Source organism: Filicampus tigris, chromosome 5, assembly GCF_054856515.1.
Source record: "Filicampus tigris isolate MCC_2025a chromosome 5, RoL_Ftig_1.0, whole genome shotgun sequence".
Taxonomy (NCBI): Eukaryota; Metazoa; Chordata; class Actinopteri; order Syngnathiformes; family Syngnathidae; genus Filicampus; species Filicampus tigris.
Window position 1 is genome coordinate 16,854,232 of NC_141221.1, and position 20,703 is coordinate 16,874,934.

The window sequence follows — 20,703 nt, forward strand, 5'->3', positions numbered from 1 at the left end:
TACAACTTTCAACTTTTTCATGCATAAATATTTCCTTCAAACCCGTATTCTCGTAAGAAGCTGAAGTTTCTAATAGAAAAATAAACCACTAACATTATAAATTTACTGCGTTCATTACTGAATCTCACAACGATGCATTCAAAACTCCTCAGGGAATCCTACATTAAGTTAAAACTGTCAAAATGAGTGATAAGAACCAGGCATTATAAGCATTTGTCAAGATAAAAAAAAAAGAAAATTAAGTAGTAATTCCTTTTACTTCATACATGGAAAATATCAACAAACAAAAAATAAAATATTCCTTGCACTTTGCTGAAGTCCTTACTAATGGATGTGCACTTGAACGCATCTCATCCTGACGTCACTTGTGATCCGACAGGGCGGACGTCGACTTTGTTGATCGCCAGTTGTTGTTCGCCAGTATTAGGTGACTTTCCTTCTGAATGATTTAACACCAATAATCTTCATTTAATATTCATTCTGCTTCAACACACTAGTTTAGCCTTAGCTCCATAGTGCGGTGGCAGCGAGCTAGTTGGCTTAGCCTCCCTTAGTACAGCACACGAGGAAGATTTCTGTTTCACCTCAAAAAGTCCTAAATGTCTGTCAGAATATTCGTTATTACGTTTATATTTTACCTTGATGTGCATGTTACAACGAAACCGTGAATGTACGAACTTGTGGTCGTAATATACTAAACAAAATAAAACGACGTTTACAAATGTTTATATCACTTCCTATTCATGTACCATCGTTATTGATTGGCAGCTGTTTGTATCAATCAGAAAGGGGAGAGGAGCGTAAAGGTTTACCTGTCACATTATTAACAGGCCACTTGATAAGGTACACATTGATTTACAGTAACAGTATGTTGGTATTATGTAAGTTGCACAAGTAAAATAAGATTAAAGAAATAGATTTATTGAAAATAATACAAGTCTAGAAACAGAATAAATTGATCAAACTTTATATACAGTATATTTATTAAGATTTGAGAAATTATAAATATTGTAAATGTGTATAAAATGTGATTATTTTATGTGAAAACGAATACAATTGAATTACCCCATGATTGCAAAATAAATATATTTAAATTAATCAAAAACATGTTTAAATATCTAATGGAAATGTTGTTTTCCTTACCTTTATTGAATGACAAACTGTAAAATGAATAAAATTAGGTTTAATTTTAATCATAAAATGTGGAAAAAACAAATAATGTAATATTATAAAATGTTGGATATGAATTAAAATAAATGAATATAAAAAAAGGACAATAAAATGAAAATATAACACTTAAGGTCAATAAATATTAAAAACAATTTGTCAATGTAGAATTTATATTTTTAGAGCGAGAGGTGTCAATCAACAGTGATTGTGCATTTGGTGTACCTAATGTTTTGTCTGCGTGCAGGATGTCCGGCACACCCGAGGAGGAAGTATTGGCGAAGTTCCTGGACGCGTCTTCTCGCGGCGACCAAGGTCAGGTGACGTCCCTGCTGTCCGCTGTCCCGTCTCTGCTGGAGCGGACAGGCCCGAGAGGATGGACGGCGCTCATGCTCGCCGCCAGAAGCGGACACGCAGGCGTGGTCCAAACGCTACTCCGATATGGGTAAACAAAACCAAAGTCATTTCCACCATCATTTTTCCACCATGAATGTGACATATGATGTGTTTGCACAAGTGCGCACACCCTCAGATAACCAGTGGCTGTGTTCAGAATGAAGCAATCACATTCAAATGCACGTTCAGCGGGATCTGCCGCCATTTTAAGGACCTCTGGTTCTTCGTGTTGTTGTTTGGAGGTGCGACAAGGGTCGAGTGAACAGTAGCGGTCAGTGCGCGAGCGACGTGGCCAAGTTCTGGGGTCACAAGCACGTCTCCGTCTTACTGGGCGACGAAGATGACATCGGGTTCGAGAACTACTTTGGGGGCGAGCCTCTGGATCGTCTGAGCGCCAAGCGCACTGACGCCGCGTGGCTGGAGGACAGGAAGAAACATCCTGCCTCCGTCTTCTTGCTCTTCTCAGATCTCAGCCCCATGCTGCACCGGGACCAGCAGGTTGCTTCTTCACTTGGATTTCATTTGACTTGCTTTTTAACTTTCCTCTTGACTTAGCTTGTCACTTGGGTCTTGATTGTTTTTTTAGTGTCTTCATGATTTGAATTATTTTTTTATACAGTTTTTGTTGGATTAAAAAAAAAAAAAAAAAAACCTTTTTTAACTTAGTGATTGAATTTGTATTGGTTCTTTATGTAACTTTTGACTTTTTTTTTACCTGGTTGTTTATTATTTCACCAAGTTTTGACTTGGTTCTTCATATTTTTTTATTTAATGTTTTCTTTTTTTTTTTTACAATTTTTCGAAGTAAACTTTTTGGGCCTTTTTTTTCTTAAATTTTGCTCTTGATTATGAAGTGTTTCTTCTACTTTGTTCTCACTTTGGTTTCTGACTTCCGTTTATTTTTTAATTCAGTTTTTTGTCTTGTTTTCAATTTGTTTAGGTTTTTACTTGTTTTTGGGCTTATTTGTTTCACTGCTGTGGGAGGTTTTTGGTATGGTACTTAACTCATTTTCTTTTATTTTTTTAAACCTAGTTTATGACTTTTTTTTTTGTTGTGGCCTTTTAATTTTTTTTTTAACATTGTTCTGGACTTTTCACAGGGTGTGCAGCATTTGTGTCGGTTGGGCTATGAGGCGGTCAAAGATCTGCTGGAGAAACCGGATGCTGTGTTGGTCTTCCTGGGTGTGGAGAAGAGGAAGAGGAGCACAACGGGAATAGAAAGTGCATCTGAGGAGCTCCCGGCCTGGTTCGCCATCAGCAGCGACAAGGACGGGGCCACGCTGCTCGGCCGCTGTCCGCACGGGGAGCAGAAGTGCTCCTTCGCCTCGTCGCCGCACCGGGACTTGCTCAACCTCAGTGACGAGGACGCCGGTGAGGACGCAACGGGCGCATTGTTGTTATTTTTTTTTTTCTGCTTCCTGTCGTCATCATTTCTTCTTCTCGTTGTTTACTCTTATCCGTCCAGTCTTGTCCTCTTCAGCTTCTTCTCCTCCTCCTCTTCATCTCATCTTATAATTTCCAGAGCTGGGCATTCCGTCTATGTGACGGACCGATCCATCTATCCGCCTATGACGGACGTCCGTTTTGGTGGGGTGGGTGGTGGGGAGCAACAACAACTCACTATTGTTCCTCGTCACCCGTACGCGCCTTTTGTGTGCACCGAGTACCACACCACAATCTGGAAATGTTATAGTGTTTCTTCAATGAGCGCTCCGCTTGTCTGACTGGAATCTGGAAATGTAGCTTAGTGCCTCCGAGCATCTTGTCTGACTGGGAACGCTCATGTGGACACGCTGCTTGTATAGAGCGCTGCCCTGCCCTGCTTGTTTGTGATTGGTGGCCCTCCTCGGAGAATCAACCATCCAATCAGTGTGCTGATAGGAGGGCCCCCGCACACAGCGCACACTGATTGGATTGTCGATTTTTTTTTTTTTTTAAGTTTAGAAACGCTGACGGAAACCAGTTTAAAATTAGAGGCGGGTACTAATTCCTCCTACCCCGGAAAAAAAGGCAAATGACGGGCGACGGAAGGTTACCCACGCTGCAGACGGATGACGAATAACGGACGCTCAATTTGTAGTAAAATGCCCAGCTTTGCTGATTTCTTTGCTGATGAGATGAGCATTCCAAATACGCATCACATTTGTTCAAAACAAAAAACAAGTAGGTTAGGTTCAATAAAAAACACCACCAAAGTCACGTCACTTACTGTTGACTATGCATCATACCTGAATGCAACAGCCAATCATGTTGCAGCTTGGCGGATGCAGCAAGTGGGGCATATCCTCCCTACAACTCAGCGGGATCCATAATAACGCGTCTTGTCGTCGTCGTCGTTGTTGTTTCAGGCGTGTTGGCTCCAGCCCGCTCCTTGCTGGCCTGGCACCATCGGTACGCTTTCTGCTCCACATGCGGCAGTGCTACTGTCTCCGAGGAGGGAGGACACAAGAGGACCTGCCGGAAGCAACAGTGCCCCAGCAACAAGGGGGTACATAACACTTGCTACCCGCGCACTGGTACGTACACGCACACTCACATAATACGAACAGACCAACCACACACGGCACACATACAGTACAGAAATATACACTACAATCACACGCACACACCAACACTGAGGTGAAGACACTTGTACAAACAAACGGACATATACACACAGTCATTTTGTTCTTCACCTTATTCTTGTTGCTGATGTTCTTTCAAGACCCCGTGGTCATCATGCTGGTGGTCCACCCCGACGGTAATCAGTGTCTCCTGGGCCGGAAGAGTGTCTTCCCGGCCGGCATGTTTTCCTGCCTGGCTGGTTTCGTAGAACCCGGTAAGCATGCGCAACCTCACACACAACAGGAAGTGACAATGACGGGAAGTTACCTCAGGTGAGACGCTGGAGGCGGCGGCGCGGCGTGAGGTGTGCGAGGAGAGCAGCGTGCGAGTGGGCGTCGTCCGTTACGTTTCCTGCCAGCCGTGGCCCATGCCCTCACAGCTCATGATTGGCTGCGTTTGCATCGCCGTGACGACAGACATCAGCGTGGACCGCAACGAGATAGAGGAGGCCAGATGGTTTCCGCGGCAACAGGTGGGTGGAGCGACAAACACCAAATTTACAATTTCCCTCAATGATTGTTTTTTTATTTTTCTGTGGTCAGGTGATGGAGGCGCTGCTGGCCGCAGGGTCCCACCTGGGCCCGGGTCCTGTCCAATCAGGTCTCGTCCTCCCGCCCAAGCAGACCATCGCGCACCAGCTCGTGCGTCACTGGATCAGCACTGCTGCCCACTTATGAACTTACACCTCAAATATTCCAGGACCACTTGATGGGGGAAGAACCACATTATCAGAAAACATTTCAACACTGTCAATGAACAATATTACTTGATTTTTTTAAAAACATTTTTTCCCATTTACTTCCAAATAAAGTTCTTTTTTCCCCCCCTCCCTCATACTTCTTGACTGACCTGTTCCGACTTTCGCCTTCCCAACTTCTCATCTCCACGATGGCATCAAGGTCACGTACACAGAAGGATGAGGAAGTTGTTGAGCACAATGCAGCCGACATCTTTGAAGACAACAGCCTGAAAATAAAATCACTAGTAGAACAATCAGAATAATAAGTGTAAATTCCAGTGTGGACCCAAGCCCTGCCGTGAATAGCTAAAATCAAACCGTAACTGACGATTTCCATGTGTGATGCCGCAAAATGGTGGCAAGCGCTGCGTTAAACTCAGCAAGCTTTAAAATGGTTGTTTGGATGGCACCAAAATACTTTTTTTGCACTTTGGCTTGAGTGCAACAACTGCAAATAGGTGAGCTTTTAAGCAAATATCACAAGTCCCAATATTTAAAATAAAAGCACCACAAAGTAGCAAAAAAACAAATGTTTAATTTCTTTCCTTCAAGCATTTTTTCAATTCTTCTTGCTTGTTCCATATACAAAAAAAAGTACAAACATTTTGTTAAAAAGGACTCTTGCTCTGTCAACAACAAACCCTTCGAAGCACATTCACAAACCACACAAGGCAAGCCGGTGCGATTGTTACAGCCTGCACACAAACAGACGGACGGGCACACATAACAGACAAGTGAGGCAAAAAAAGAAAGGAGTCTTGTCGAAGTTGCTTCTGTTGGATGTTATTTACACAAGTAGACCAGCAATTTGAACTGACCCATCAAAACAAGTCAATTCATGGTTGACACGAAATCAAAGACAAGGTTGGGGTGACTCAGCTCCTCTAAAACAGGAGGCCATGTCATGTATTTTCTCTTTCATTTGTCCATTTCCCAGAGCGCTTGTCCTTCATTAGGGCGGCGGGTGAGACTTCAGGCGAGAGGCGGAGTGCACCCTGGACTGATTGCCAGTTAATGGCGGTTTGTTTCATGATTCGATTACATACACACATGCTGGACATTTGACCTTTTAAAAATGATTCCAGACCTAAGTCGCCCATGATGTGTGCAATTGTCCACAGCTGCCACGAACACCTTCGCAACCCATATTGAATAGTTCGTACTCGGCGGTATAGATATGTTTCAAATTAACATCTTCCCAATCAGGTATGAAATCTTCCAACAAACAATGAGGGAAAACACGCAGAATTCGCATGTGGTATGGATTTGTTTGCACCTGATACGGGCTCCTTAAAATTGGTATGGAAAGATTCACAGCTGATCTGGACACACACGCACTTGGTTTGGACAAATTCATACCAGTTACAGATGCATTTACATCCAGCATGGAATCATTCTCATTTGGTACAAACACCAGGGTTCACACCGGGTATGGAAACAGTCTGATTTAGTACGGACATGTTATATCTGGTCTAGCCATGTTTACACTAAGTATGACATCATTCATATCTGGACAAGTCACAAAGACCTTCACAGCAGATTAGGGAATTATTCACATCAAGCAGGAACTTGTTCACACCTAAAATGTTCACACTGCTTGACGACCCTTAAATCTGGCATGGAATCATTTCAACCGATTAAGGGACGTGTTTCTACCTGGTATGGACACATTCACACCAGGTCTGAAATTATTCAGAAGTTTTACAAAATTACTCACACCTGCTATGATCCACCTCCACTGGTAGGAATCCTTGACATCTGGTATGGAATCATTCGCAGATGGTATTAAATAAGTCGCACCAGATACTGACGCAGTCACATTGATTGTGAATGTAGTCATGCCTGGTATGGACACGCCCCACTGTTCACACCTGGTGAGAAATAATTCATACCACTACTGACAACACGATACCGGTCGCAGACAGTCACGCCAGGTGTGGACATGTTCATACCCGATGCGTTCCCTTTAGGTCCGGCATGAAATCATTCGCATCGTGTCAGCTGATGCGTTACACATGGTTTACATAGCATACGTTCGCACCTGGTATAAAGTGATTCATACCAAGTACGGACTAGATCAAAGCGGTTACGGATGCAGTAGCACCTGGTACGGATGAGTTCACTCATTACGACTATTTTTTTTCTTTTTTATTATGACTTCATCGTTGTGAGGATCTTGAGTTGAATGGCTGAGAACTTCTACTGACTAAAAAGGTTCTGCTCAGGTGATTTGTTGACAGAAAACCAAATACAAAAAGAGTCCTGCTTGCGCTTGTGAAAGCTAATGACTGGCAGGAGTGTGGATTATTATTATTTTTTCTTTACACTTGAAGGCATCGCTTTGGTTCAAGCATGTCGCGCTCACGCTCATGGTTGGTGCATAGACGAAGACGAGGACGAGGAAGGTTCCAGTGAAGCGCTGATTAGACAAGACAACGAGCTCCTACGTCACCTTTTCGGGTGGCGCTGACGTCGGCAGACCTCGTTCCGTCCGGCAAGTCCAAGCTGAGGAGCAAGTCAAATGCAAACCCTATGCGTGTGTGTTATTTGCCGCGCAACTGCTCCAGCTGGTCCTGATACTCTGTGAACAGTCTTTGGAATCGCAGGTTTTCTCCAATGACGGGCAGGACTTCCTGCAACAACTCCCGCTTGCGCAAACCCTGAACGCAAGACGGGGGGGGAGAAGACGCAGTTAGCATACGCGGTGCCCAAAAAAAAAAAAAAATCACGACTCTATATCGCTTTCGCAACTTGTTACTTGAATAAAAGCAATTTGAGAATACAATTTCTGTCAAAACTGCATAAATGCGGACAAGCTGCCGCTGTTGTGAATGCCGAGGAGTTAGTTGAATGGTTGAAATGTAGAATGTGAAATTTGAAGTGGGAATGGTTTGACACAAATAGTTTGAAGAAAGCGCCTGATGTGTCATACCAGTGTGGTGGCCTCCCAGGCCGTAGCAGCCGACTTGTGAACGGGACCCAGAAGCTCCTTACAAAGTTCTCGTAGCCGAAACTCTGAGCCTAAAAGAAGAACCAATGAGATGACATATTTAAATCCCTCCTTTTATTTGACGACTCGTTCATGTCGAATAATTGAAGCTACGAGCAGTGATGAACAAGGGCAGTGGAAATGGGTAGAATGAGCCTAAAATGGACGACTTCCATTGTCATTTCGGGTAGTTTGATACATTGTTTGTGTGACTACCATGATAGCAAGATTGGAATTTGGTAGGCATGGCTAAGCCAAAGGGGCCTCCGGGGCTGAATTTTCACAAAACATCTTGCAGGTCTTCCCCCCCCGTGAAACTTAATATGGCAACATAAAATGGCTACTGTGTGTCAAAATGGCAGCCTTACCAAGACTTTTAAGGCATGGATTCTTGAGACTTTTTTTGTGGGTCTAATCATGAAAGACATGTCTACCAAATTTCATGCCGCTAAATCAAACTGCCTTCCGGGGCTGAATTTTCAAAATGTTGATTAACTGGCGCCAAGATAAATTGCTTCACGCTGCTGGTACCTAAATGAACCGTGTTCTTACCTTCATTGACGAGAAAGCGTGCGTAGATGAGCAGCCAGTAGCGATACTCGGGCGCCGACTGCAGCGTGAGAGCCGCCGCCAGCTGGTTCTCCAGGAAGGCCAGAGTCATGCTCTGCTGCAGGTGGTGCGGGGCGGCCGACAGGCGCGACGCCATGCGGCCGGCGCTACCACGAGACGGACACGGACAAAGACGAAAAACATCACTTTTGGGTCTTTTTTTCACCATTTTTCAAGTGCTTTGGTTGTGGCTCCTTACTTAAGGTTGCGTCCCTGCATGGTGGCCAGAGGCCCTGAGGAGCCAGGTGCATCCTGGGTAGGGAGGCAGCTCCTGAAGTCGGCGCACTGGACCAGACAATCTCCTCGATCTGCAATCAGCGTCCTGAACATGACAGCCAATGAGAGTCAGTCGGGCTGAGGAACACACATGCCAAACTCTCAATAGCCAAAAATTCAAACGCACATCCACACACACCTCAAACCACCATTAGCATTCTGAACATGACGAGGACACTCATTCGTTACCCAATCGTTGGTGTTGCTAGGTGCTTTGTGATTGGCTAATAATGACATGTGAAAAGGAGCTCTTGTTTGCGGTAGCTTGTGTCTCACCACGTCTCCAGAGATGAGCTGAAGCAGAAGGACTTGCCGTTGGACAGGCCGATGACCGGGATGCCCTGCTGAGTCAGCAGGGACTGAGACACGGTCACCTCTGAACCTACACACAAACACACGTGTCAACAAGATGACATCCTTGAGGGCAGCGTCTCAGGCAGCAAACAGGATGTGGCTCGTCTCACCAGACAAAATGGTGGTCAGGGACTCGTTTTTGACCAGAGCCTTCTGCTTATGGACGTCCCTGCGGGTCAGCACAAAACAAGTCAATGACATCATCAATCATGTTATCAAAGACATCGACAAACACGACATCAAATACACCCTCAACACAACGACATCCCTTTTTTCTCTCGAGACTGCCGCGTCTCGCTCTTCTGCTGGCTGTTTTCCTGTCTGCAACGCACATTCGCAGTGGTTGTAATCCGGGTCCTTACTGATGTAAACAGAAGTATTGTGGGTAAAGTAGTGTCAGGGCTAATTTGTGTTGGCAACAGAGTCCGAAAGTTACGCCGCATTTCACCATATATACTCAATACTATGCAAACCTGCCTTTCATCGCAGCATGATGGGGATGCCGGATCGTTAAAAAAAAAAAAAGGAAGCAAAGTTATGTCTTATGCCTGATTTCATATCTGACAGTCACAGTTGTGTCTAGAAGCTAGCTGCAGTTAGCACACACGTTACGGTGTGTGTTTGATGTAACGCTGTAACACAATGTCTTCTATGGATTAAGCAGCCATTAGTCAGTGAGTTCACGTTATTAACAATCAAAACCGTCCGTGGTGGACAGCGAAGGAGGAAGCGCACACTTGAGTGATGCGTTCATCAACTGGGAAATATCAGCACTAAACACAAAAACGACATCACATAACAATAAAACCCATAATGAGGTTTGTTGCAATATACTACGTTATAGGGCAAAAAAAAAAAGGTCCTTCCTTATGCCTGATTTCATATCCTTCCTTTTTTTGTTACAAATGCATACCACATTTTGATTGTGTAGATCAATTTACTACTTTTAAATCATGCATACTAGTGAAGACAAACAAAACCTTTTTGATAAATTAAGACAAAATTAAAAACCAACACGTGTTTATTTGAGTTTTCTTTAGCACAGAGCATTTTCCCACTTTACTCTGATTTCACTACCTTCCATTTAAAAAAAAATCTTGGTGCTCAAGAAGAGTGAAATATGTATACAAGTACTGTACTTCTTTTTGTATTCATAGATAATTTCTCTGTATTAGTGCAACTCAGCATTTTTTTTATTTTAAGGCCAGAGTATCGCCATCGATTTAAGTCGCTCCCTTATTTATAAATAGGTCAGGAATGATGGGTTGAGTTGCAAAGTTTAATACGAGTTGAATATACAATTGTCTTAATTGTCTTCATGATTAGTTTGTACATAAGGAATTCAAGCTGTAAGCGAATGATGGTTATTATGTGAGCAGCAGCTTGCTGCTGCGATTTTACGCAATCATCCGATTAGTCGACTAATCGCGACTACTGTTAGTGATCAGTCGACGAGCAAAATAATCGTTTGTAGCAGCCCTACTCTATAGCACCAAAGATAAAACAACCTCACAGCAAAAAACACAAATCAACCATGCCACTGCAATAACACTTATCATCAACGGCATCAACCACACAACAAATAACACCAATGTCAAGACACATCAAACGCACTTTTACAGTCAACCACACTACATCAGAGGAAATCAACACCATGACAATTACATCAACATGCCATCACAACACCACACACGACGAGGACAACAATCACAGAAAATTAAAGACAGCATCAGGCAGTGGCCCTCACACACGTCAGACACCATCAACCGTGTGGTACTAAAGACACAAGCATCGAGGACTCAACACACATCACGCACCACTCACACAATACACCAATGGGGTCATCAAAGACACATTGGCTAACAGGCAAAAATCATCTTACACAGAATCAAAGACGCTATCAAAAGACCCAATAAAACATGAGCTCAACCTCACACCACAGATGTTATCAATCAAATGACAATCACGCACACGCACCAAAGACCCCATCAACCTCATGACATCAGAAAACTTCACCCGCATGACAGCAAAAACACCATCGATCACACAGACATCAGAGGAAGCGTCAAGCAGACAAGCTCGCCATCAAGCACATGACGCGAACTGACCACACAGAAAGCGTGGCCCCGGCGGTCAGCGCCATGACAAAGTGGGCCGAGCAGTTGAGGGCGGACACGGGCGACGGCAGCTGGATGGACGGCAGGAGGCGGCGGCCGCAGGACGAGAACACCGACAACATCCTGTCCTGGCACGCCACGGCCAAGACGTCGCTGAGCAGGAGGAAGATGAAAAGGAATGTTGTTATGTGACATGCTGGGAGTCCATTGGCTGGTGGGGGGGCCCATCAGAGGGCGGGGCTTGAGGCTGACCTGCTCCCCGCGGCGGCCACCACGGAGCTGGCCAGCAGCGTGTTCCACTCGCGTCCGTCCCGGGAGCATCGCAGCTGACTGAGCCTGGAGCCGGCCGCCGACGTCGCCTCGTTCTCCACCTCCAGGAAGACCGCCGGCTCCATGCTCACCTGTGCGTAGACACACAGTAAGATATAGAAGCGCAACCACACAGAAAGACCGACACACACAAACAAACAGTTGGTATTTTTCAGCATCCTGTCATTATCACCTGCATGCTGAAGGCCTTCTGTAAGCTGGGCGTGGGCAGCCTGAGGACGGCTGCTGGTGCCGGAGTGGGCAGCGCCACCACCGCCGCCGCCCTGATGGGCTCCCGCTCAGGAGGAGAAATTAACTGAAGCGGAGAAGAAAAAATTAAATAAAAATTAAAATAAACACTAGGCAATATGACGTGATTTGCCGAGCCGTTTGCCGCCGCTTTTTTACCTGCGTGAAGGACTGGCTCATAATTGGTGGCGCCATTTTGTCCTTGCGAGGCCGCCCCTTCTTGCGCTTCTCCACCACCTCGGCGGCGTCCAACATCAGTGGCTCAGGTTTGCGCTTGCACAAGGACAGGTTCTTGTTGATGGCGGCCATCTTGTCCTCGCTGTCACTGCTGGTGTCCTCTTTGGCCTTTGAGTCCTTCAGGACGGACGCCACTACATCTTTGGGCCTGAATGAGAAAGCAGGACGCAAAGTTATTAGAAGTAGTGAATCGCCATTCACAATTTGGCCAGTAACCTTCAAATTTGTCTCCAGAACTTATTATACTTATAGGACTAACTTATTTAAAATTTTAAATGATTCGCTGAAAAACGCACCTATTTTCCAGAAATTCTTAAAGCAACATGACACCAAAACACATCATTAACCATGTTACATCAAAGACACCATCAACCGCATAACAGAAACCTTAGCGACACAATCAACATGACATCAAAGACACACACACCAACCACACAGACACCCGCTGCCACATGTCAAAGACATCAATCACATAACAGCAACCAAACAAAACACACACACCAACCACGACAATAAAACCACATGACATGACAAGACACGACCACTTTACATGAAACACGCAACATCAAAGACACCATCAACATCACAAAAATGACAACCCTCTTGATATCAAAGACTCCAACACTTTATATCAACCACACAACATCAAAGACTCCATCAACTACATTAGCAATTACATGTCACACACCATTGATTGCAAATCAAAGACTCCTTCAACCACACAATGAAGACCGCTGTCAAAAAATATGTGACGTGAAGACACCACCAACCACATCAAGCCACCAAAGACAACTATATTTAATCAAAGACACCACTCGGCATCAAAGTTGCACGTCACCCACCATCATCAACCACATTTCCAAAACACCATAACCACAAATCAAGGACTCCATCGACTACATAGCATCTAAGACGCCAAACAACGACATTATACCATTCACGACATCATCCACCACAGGTCATCAATCTATTCTCAGAAAACCTTTCAAACTTGTGGCTATTTGTGTTCTTCTCTAACCCCCTAAGATGCCGCCAAGGCCCTGGCTAATAAGAAAGTAGTGATTGTTGTTTTTGTATGACATACACACTTGCACAATCGAAACTACAGGTCGCATTTGATTCTAAAATCAAATGACAATTGTAAGTGGTTCATTTTGAGGCGCAAGATTGTAAGATGAATTTAAGATCTATGCGATCATCTTTTGTGGGATATTTAGGGTTTAAACTGGGGCTTGGTTGACCTAAATGTTCCCATTTCCATGAAGAGTGAAGGTTGACTGTCATCACCTGTCGAGCGGCGTCAGGCCGGCGGTGGAGGAGATGGGGACGGGGATGCCCGGCGTGGTCTTGGACCTTTCTGTGAACCTGGAGTCCAAGGCCTTCATAGGCTCGATCTTGGAGGCGGACGCCAGCAGCAGACTGGCCTTGACGCTGGACGGGAGGATCTGGTCTTTGGTGTCCTCCAGGCCCTTGGGGGCCGCATTGGCGGGCGTCGGCGGGGCGAGCGCGGGGTCGAGGTTGGGCCGCAGGGCTCCCAGCGACGGAGCCGCCGCCGCCTGTCCCGGGCTGGAGTCGGTGCTGAGCTGAGGGGGCAGCTGATTGGACAAGGAAGACGGCAGGATGGGAACACTGTTGAAGAGCGCCGGGGAGAAGTCCCTAACAAAGAACGCAGACAAATCGAGTGTTATGCAGCGCATGGTGGCGTTCGACAAACAAACGAGACTGCGGCAGCCATCAACTCAGCGGCTATCCTGACACGATGCCGACTGATGTCGAGTTGTGAACGTGGCAGCCGCAGTCTCGTTTCTTTACCGTCACTCGCAGCTTTGGAGGCGGCCCAACAAAAAGCTCCATACCCGGTGTCCAGCTGAGCGATACACAGCGGCGTGATCCGTCTTCTGCCGTCAGCGGTTCGGGTCTCCACTTGCTTCTTCAGCAGGTTCTGCAAGAACATCAGGAAGTCAGTGAAGACTAACCCGAAGAACTGAGCTCGTGTGGACAAAACCTTCACTTGCAGCTCACCTTCCTGATGTCCTCCAGAGACTCTCCGTTCATCACGCTGTTGAGCTTGGGTGCCGAGGCATCTGCGCCGGCCGCTCCCAAGTTGATCTGGGCCGAGCTTTGCCTCTCCTGCTGGTACTTGAGCATCTCCGGGTTCTCGATGATGGTGGTGGCCAGCTGTGGCTCCTGCGTGCTGGTGATGGCCAGGCTCTTGCCGTAGATGTTCTGGTGGATGGTGTTCTGAGAAAGAGGAGACATTTTGGGGTTGGCTTTGGGATTCTGCAGGACTGGAGGGGGAGGGAAGTGGGCGATTCGTGTGTCAGACCTTCTCCTCCTCAGTGAGCGGGTCTCCAAGTTCATCCAGTGAAAAGTCCAGGTAGGCCACAGTACCGTCCATGGAACACACCAACATGCCCAAACCTGTCAGAGTCCTTCAACACACACACACACACAGACACAAAACAAAGAAAGGAACTGAAAACAGAGGTGCATGGAATACTAAATATGATGTACAAATGTTACATTAGAGGTGTATATGGCCTAAGTCGTCGTTTGACATTTTCATTCTTGACTTAAACGTCGCCTCGTGACGCTGTCTACTGCTGCTAAAATTGGCTACGTCCTCATACAGATCATTCAATAAGCAAAATTGGAGGTGCATACAAATCAACTATAACCTGATATGTGGAATCAGACCACAACTTCATACACCTGAGACCACCAAGATGTCGCTTTGGTTTAAAGACACAGCAGAGGCGTGACAGAAGACAATACTACCAATCCATCAATCAATCAATCAATATGTTTGGATAAACTCACCAGGAAATGTCCATGATGGATTTGTCAAACAAATCGTGGATGACCACCAGGGGGCGCTTCAGGGAAGTCAGCTGGTAGACGCACATGAGGAAGAAATACTGTTAGCGACGGCAAAAAAGACATAAACAGAGAGAGGTAAACGATGATCTGGATTATGATTGTGGGGGCAGCGACAAGGAGGAACGTAATCCAAGTTAACCACAACATTAACGACGATTCTGAGAATCTTTAGCCAAACATGTCATCGCCAGGGGCCCCAAAATCTCTCAGGAAAACTGAGGAATACATTTTCTTCAATTCAAGTCAAGTCAATTCGGACTGTTTTAGTTGTTCTACTTTTTGAGATCATTTACCTCCTCTATGTTATGCAATCAAAAACGTGTACCGACCCAGACGGAGAGCGAGCGGTCCTTGCTGCCCACGGCGCAGCAGCAGTACGGACAACTGGGCTTCGAAGAGCTGCCGTTCTTCTGCTTCTTCTTGAAGATCTTTGGGTTGAATTTCTACACACACACGCACAAACACACACACACACACACATGTTCAAGATGAAGGTAAAGAAAAATAAAAGAGCTGTTTGTGGACACTCATTTTTTATTTTTATAGGGAACACATGATTTTAAAGTGACTATTTCAATGCCTTGCATACAAATAATGTTGCATTGGTCTGGAGGGGTGTGAGAGTGGTACCAATTTATATAATCCTGCCTTCACACTGTGTTTCCTTGCCCATGACTTGGCAGCTAAAACTGGTTGAAGATCAATGATTTTCAAGTGGACTACATGCACTAAAGGCCTAAAAGCTAAGCAGGGCAGCCTTCGTTAGAAATAATTAGTGTTGGCATCTGATAAGCAGCATATAGTTGTTCACACGAGGGCGTTTTATATTGAATTACACACTATCTACTAACTTTTTGTTGCATATGTCTACCGAAACAAAAATCCGCAATTTCGCATATTTTGGCCGAGACTTACCACCACCGTGACGGCTTTCCTGTGGCCCACAAAGTCCATGTTGGTCTTCCAGCCGTCCCGCTCCACGATCTGCGCTGTGGGTCCTGAGTTGTTCATGGCGTGCGCCGACACCAGGTACTGGCCGTCGGGAGACCACGACAGACGCAGGACGTGTGTGGTGCCACCGCACTGGAATATCAAATATTTTTACAATCAACAACAATACACACTTAATACCTGCGACTTTGGATGTGTATGGCTTTGAAGGGCAGGGCCTGGTCTGGTGAGTGACGTGTGTGCCAGCGAATTAAAGTGCAATTGGCGCCTTGTGTCAACTAAGGTTTTGGAGTCTTCGTTTGAGCATTTTTTCCTCTTTGAGCTTGAAAACACCTGCACAACATCATCATCATCATCATCTTCCTGCTGCCTACCTCGCTGAAAGGCTTGGTGATATTGGCCTCCATCTGCCAGTCCACGGTCCGCCACACCTTCAGGCTGTGGTCGTCGGCCTGCGAGGCGATGTACTTGCCCACCGGGTCCCATGTCAGGCCCTTGACCAGGCCCGTGTGGCCCCGCAGGCATGTCACCAATTCTGAGGGAGCAGCCCACCCCCGCACAGTTGAGACTTTGAGGAACTTCTCTGGGCCACTCTGATCACACTTTTGATGTTACTTTGCACAAAATGTGGTTTGGTGATTTGACAGTCTGGGGTTTCCTTCTCTCACCGGGGAATTTGCGTGCGTTCCAAATGACAATGGTGTTGTCCACGCTGCATGACGCCAGCCACACGTCGTGGGGAGACCAGGCGACATCCATCACATCTACACACACACACAACAAACATGATTATTATGCAAAAGAGACTTGTTTTGTCTTGTAGACAAACACTAGTGACTAGAATGAGGGGAACAAAAATGACACGTCTTCTTTCAAATGTTGTGGCTTTGTGTGAGTTACCTCCAGTGTGGTTCCTCAGAATGGTGACACATCTCCACTGCTCCACGTTGGCCAGTTTGCTGCTCGAGCCAAAGACCGTGCTGGGACCAATGAACCTAAACATCATGTCAGTATCAGCACGAGGGTTCATATTTTTACGAGAATAGCGCTTTTAAAACTGTCAGAAATCAGTGCCATTTTTGACGATTTTGTTTTTGTTTTTAACACATTACAACATAAGGCCCAATGCCACAGGGGGTAGTCGTCGGTCACAGTTGGCCGACGTCGGACTGCTCTATCTAAGCCTCCTAAGCATTAAGGGAACCTCAAAACACGTCTACTTTTGTTAAGTGTGACATGATCCCAAACTTTTTTTTGTCTTTAATGCACTCTTTTCTCCTCGCCCACCACGATCGCGTCAACTTATTTTTATATTGAGTGGTGCATGAGTATGCAGTAGCAATAGTCAGTGTGGAAAACTGATCACTGCAAGCGCATAGCTGTATTAAGTTAAGCATTTGTGTACGTGTGTACATACGCAGCTCGTTTCCACACCATCACCAGCTTGTCGTCCCCTCCGGATGCAAGGTACAGCCCGTTGTTGGACCAGCGCACGCAGTTGACGCATGCTGCACTCAAATACAATAAAAAATGTTTTTGTTTTTTAAAGAATAGAAAGGGCAATTTCAGTCCTATTTTTCCCAAGCATCATAACAAGAAGAACAAATATATTTGTTTGTGTATACAGTGGTGCCTTGACTTACGAGTGACACAACTAACAAGTTTTTCGAGATATGAGCTATCGATCAGGGGACTTTTTCCTTTACCTTGCGTGCAAAAATTGAGATCAGAATGTTTACTGTCAAACTAAATACAAAACAAAGAGAATTACAAATATATTGAAAACAACTACTGTACATAATTTGTGAATGTCCGCTAGCATAATGCTAACATACAATGCAAAATGCTGTAGACATCCTAACAAAGCTAGCATCGATGTTGTGACGTTGTAACCTGTTAACTCATTCAGTACCAGACTTTTTCAGACCCTCTGTGAAATTATATATGTCATTGGGACAGAATGACTTAAAAAGTTGTTTTAACACAAACAGTGCAGCAACAAGTTAGAGCAGGGGTCTCAAACTCCAGTCCTCGAGGGCCACTTTCCTGCACGTTTTAGAAGTTTCCCACCAGTAAAACACCTGATTCCAATAATCAGCTCATCAGCAAGTTCACTAGGGGTCTGATAATGATCCGGATCATTTGAATCAGGTGTGTTGCAGGAGGAAACCTCAAACATGCAGGAGCAGCCCTTGAGGACTGGAGTTTGAGACCTCTGAGTTAGAGAGACAATATTGCAATACTTCTAGGATTTTAAAAACGTATTATATATTCTTTATCCTCTGCGGAAAATGACTAATATTACTGCAGGTTACTGAGAAATTATGATGTCTGCTTTGTGTATGAAGTATATGCATGCATATATTATATTGCCCCCTGTTGGACATGGCGTGCACACCAGAAATGGGGCTGAAATAGAATACAGTACCAGCTTTTCCACTCATTTCAACTCGGATGTCAGGCACCACTGCATTAGAAAATTAACCTGATAAAAGCAATGGATTTATATTGATTTAAACTAAATAATCCAAATAAAATATTTTACCATTAATCTTTAAAATAACATTGTATTAATTTTCATAAAAATATTACCTAGGTGATTGTCCATCTGGCAAAGCATTTTGGGAACATTCTCATTCTTCTCATCTTCCTCGCGCAGGACAGGTGCCATGTTCCAGATCATCACCTTCCCCGAATCCTCCCCTGATGATCACAAATGATTTATTACACCATTCCTTGACTTGACCTTAGCATCCTTGTGTGTGTGTGTGTGTGTGTCTGACAAGTTACCTTGCCCGCCGGTTGCAAATTTGGTTCCATCCGGGTGAATGTCAACAGAAAAGATGGGTTTGCCTATCAAAGCAAACACACGCAAAAATGACAAAATATTAAATTAACAATTTCAATGCCAGCCATTTTAAAAAATGATAAACTATTGAGCTAGTCAATTTAGAGCATTCTGGCTGATATTTCAAGGTACACAGAATATTGTGTTTTATGACTACGTAAACACAGAAACTACCAAATGAAAGATTAGACTCATCACAAAAAAGAAGTTTGCTTTTATCTTATTCCTTTTATTTTATTTTTTAAGTACCGGTAATCAGCAGTAAAACATGTTGACTTCACTCAACTCACCAATTTTGCACCAAAAAACACAGGAAGATTTTCCGAAGATATTGGATGCACAACAGTGACTTTTATGCTTACAATTTTTACTTTAGTGACGCCTCAAATAACCTAACAGTCTTTTTCCAAGAATAACAATGCAAATGTGCATTTGATGGCAAAATAATGTATTTACAAATCATCACTAGTGTAACAATTCTACAACTGACAAACTTTACAAACTATTTGCATCCTATTTAGTAATTGTAGTAGCAGTTGTATTTAGTAGTATGTGCGCAACAAGGCAATGCATGTGCGTTTGTGTTTGAGTACATACATCACGTCACGTAGTAATGGCTAACTTCAGTCAGCCGTGTTGGCTCACGTCAACAGCTAGTAGAGAAGGGCCTAGCCACAGTAGAACCATCCAGTGGAAAACAAACTGTAAGGTGAGCAGTTGACCGACTGCATTTGTCTTTGTTCGGGTGGTGGGTTGTCATGTATGCCTCAGTAGTTGAGAAGCTGCTAATAAAAGAGTTAATAATAGCCCTTCTCACTACAAGTGGCCCCAAAGTGTTAGCATGAAACCAAAGGTTAAGCAAAACGTTTTGTTGGATATGTAGACAATCTCGGGCTATTGGCATTTGCTTATGATAAGAGACCCTTGGTTTATCGCTTAATGATGGGATTCTGCTGCATGTGTGAAACCACATAGCTGCACACTAATTGGCAAGTATATGAAGTGCTGCCTCCACCTGGGAAAATACAATCCATGATGTCTTTAATGGGGGGGGGGGGGGGGGGAGCGTGAGTCACGTGTGCTTCACATGTAGAGAAGCCACTAATAAAAAAAAAGCCGAAACTATCCGGGGCCATGACACATAGATGAAAGCTTTCTAACTGAAAACGGCTTAAACGTGCAGGCCGTTACGCACGCTAGTGTCTAAATTACTAAGTGACAGCAATTGTTGGCTAACGCCAAAAGCTAGCCGGGAGGGGGCTAGCTAGCTAGGTAGGTATGTAGGTAGGTAGGTAGGTAGGTGGCCGGGGTTAGCAAACATTTGTGCTCCGAGGGAGTACTGCTTTGGTGTTTACTGTTTAGTGCCTAAAATCAACCCTCCGGTTTCAACTTGGAAGTGGCGCCGAGTGTGGACGTCCATCTGTGCCCTGCCTCGCCATCACTCCCCTCGGAATCCTCTGCCGATGACAACAACAAAAGCCCTAACTTGATCAAGAGACTCGCTTACATACCGTTGTGGCTCACCCAGCTCGGTTTCAGCAGCTTCATCTTCAAAATGTTATATATATATTTTTTTATCGTTTCCTATTCGGCTCATCGCCCGCCTTTTATCTCTTAAACTCCAGCCGACGCTCGAGTGTTTTTGGGGGGCTTCAACTCCATCGCTTCTTGCAGCATCCCCGCCGAAGCAAGGCGGACGACAGACGAAGTGACGCCGCTCAGGACCGGAAGTCTATACGTCGCGTCTAGCCGCCGAATGGGAAGTCAAGTCCTGGCCTTTTCAAAATAAGTCACTATACTAAAACAGCTATCGCTCTCCCGACGACAAAGGCGAATACAATGTTGCTTTTATCATAGTTAAACTACATATTTGTAATTATTAATGTTATGAGTAACATTTAGCTCCAATACCTGGTAGATCAGATATGCCGCCATGCATTGTACTTTTATCTTGAAGTCATAAATGACGTCAGAGTGG

At 44.8% G+C, this 20,703-nt stretch overlaps 2 protein-coding genes across 2 annotated transcripts; one reads left to right on the forward strand and one right to left on the reverse strand.

The window, feature by feature from the left end:
• The first annotated feature begins 335 nt into the window (after positions 1-335).
• On the forward strand, positions 336-5,001 carry nudt12 (nudix (nucleoside diphosphate linked moiety X)-type motif 12). Its single transcript, XM_086030802.1, has 8 exons — positions 336-427; positions 1,415-1,612; positions 1,806-2,061; positions 2,664-2,934; positions 3,912-4,079; positions 4,268-4,381; positions 4,440-4,639; positions 4,710-5,001. The coding sequence occupies exons 2-8, from the start codon at positions 1,416-1,418 to the stop codon at positions 4,842-4,844; spliced, it is 1,341 nt and encodes a 446-aa protein (XP_085886928.1). The 5' UTR covers positions 336-427; position 1,415; the 3' UTR covers positions 4,845-5,001.
• A 420-nt stretch (positions 5,002-5,421) lies between these two features.
• hira (histone cell cycle regulator a) lies at positions 5,422-20,451 on the reverse strand. Its single transcript, XM_086030697.1, has 24 exons — positions 20,237-20,451; positions 18,668-18,730; positions 18,470-18,580; positions 17,295-17,385; positions 16,778-16,872; positions 16,546-16,641; positions 16,252-16,412; positions 15,842-16,009; positions 15,256-15,369; positions 14,867-14,937; positions 14,373-14,478; positions 14,069-14,287; positions 13,903-13,988; positions 13,334-13,702; positions 11,969-12,194; positions 11,754-11,876; positions 11,504-11,652; positions 11,243-11,404; positions 9,245-9,303; positions 9,057-9,162; positions 8,704-8,826; positions 8,448-8,611; positions 7,839-7,927; positions 5,422-7,566 (listed from the first exon to the last, which is right to left on the reverse strand). Exons 1-24 carry the CDS (start codon positions 20,271-20,273, stop codon positions 7,450-7,452), a joined length of 3,105 nt encoding a protein of 1,034 aa, XP_085886823.1. The 5' UTR covers positions 20,274-20,451; the 3' UTR covers positions 5,422-7,449.
• Between the last annotated feature and the right edge of the window lie 252 nt (positions 20,452-20,703).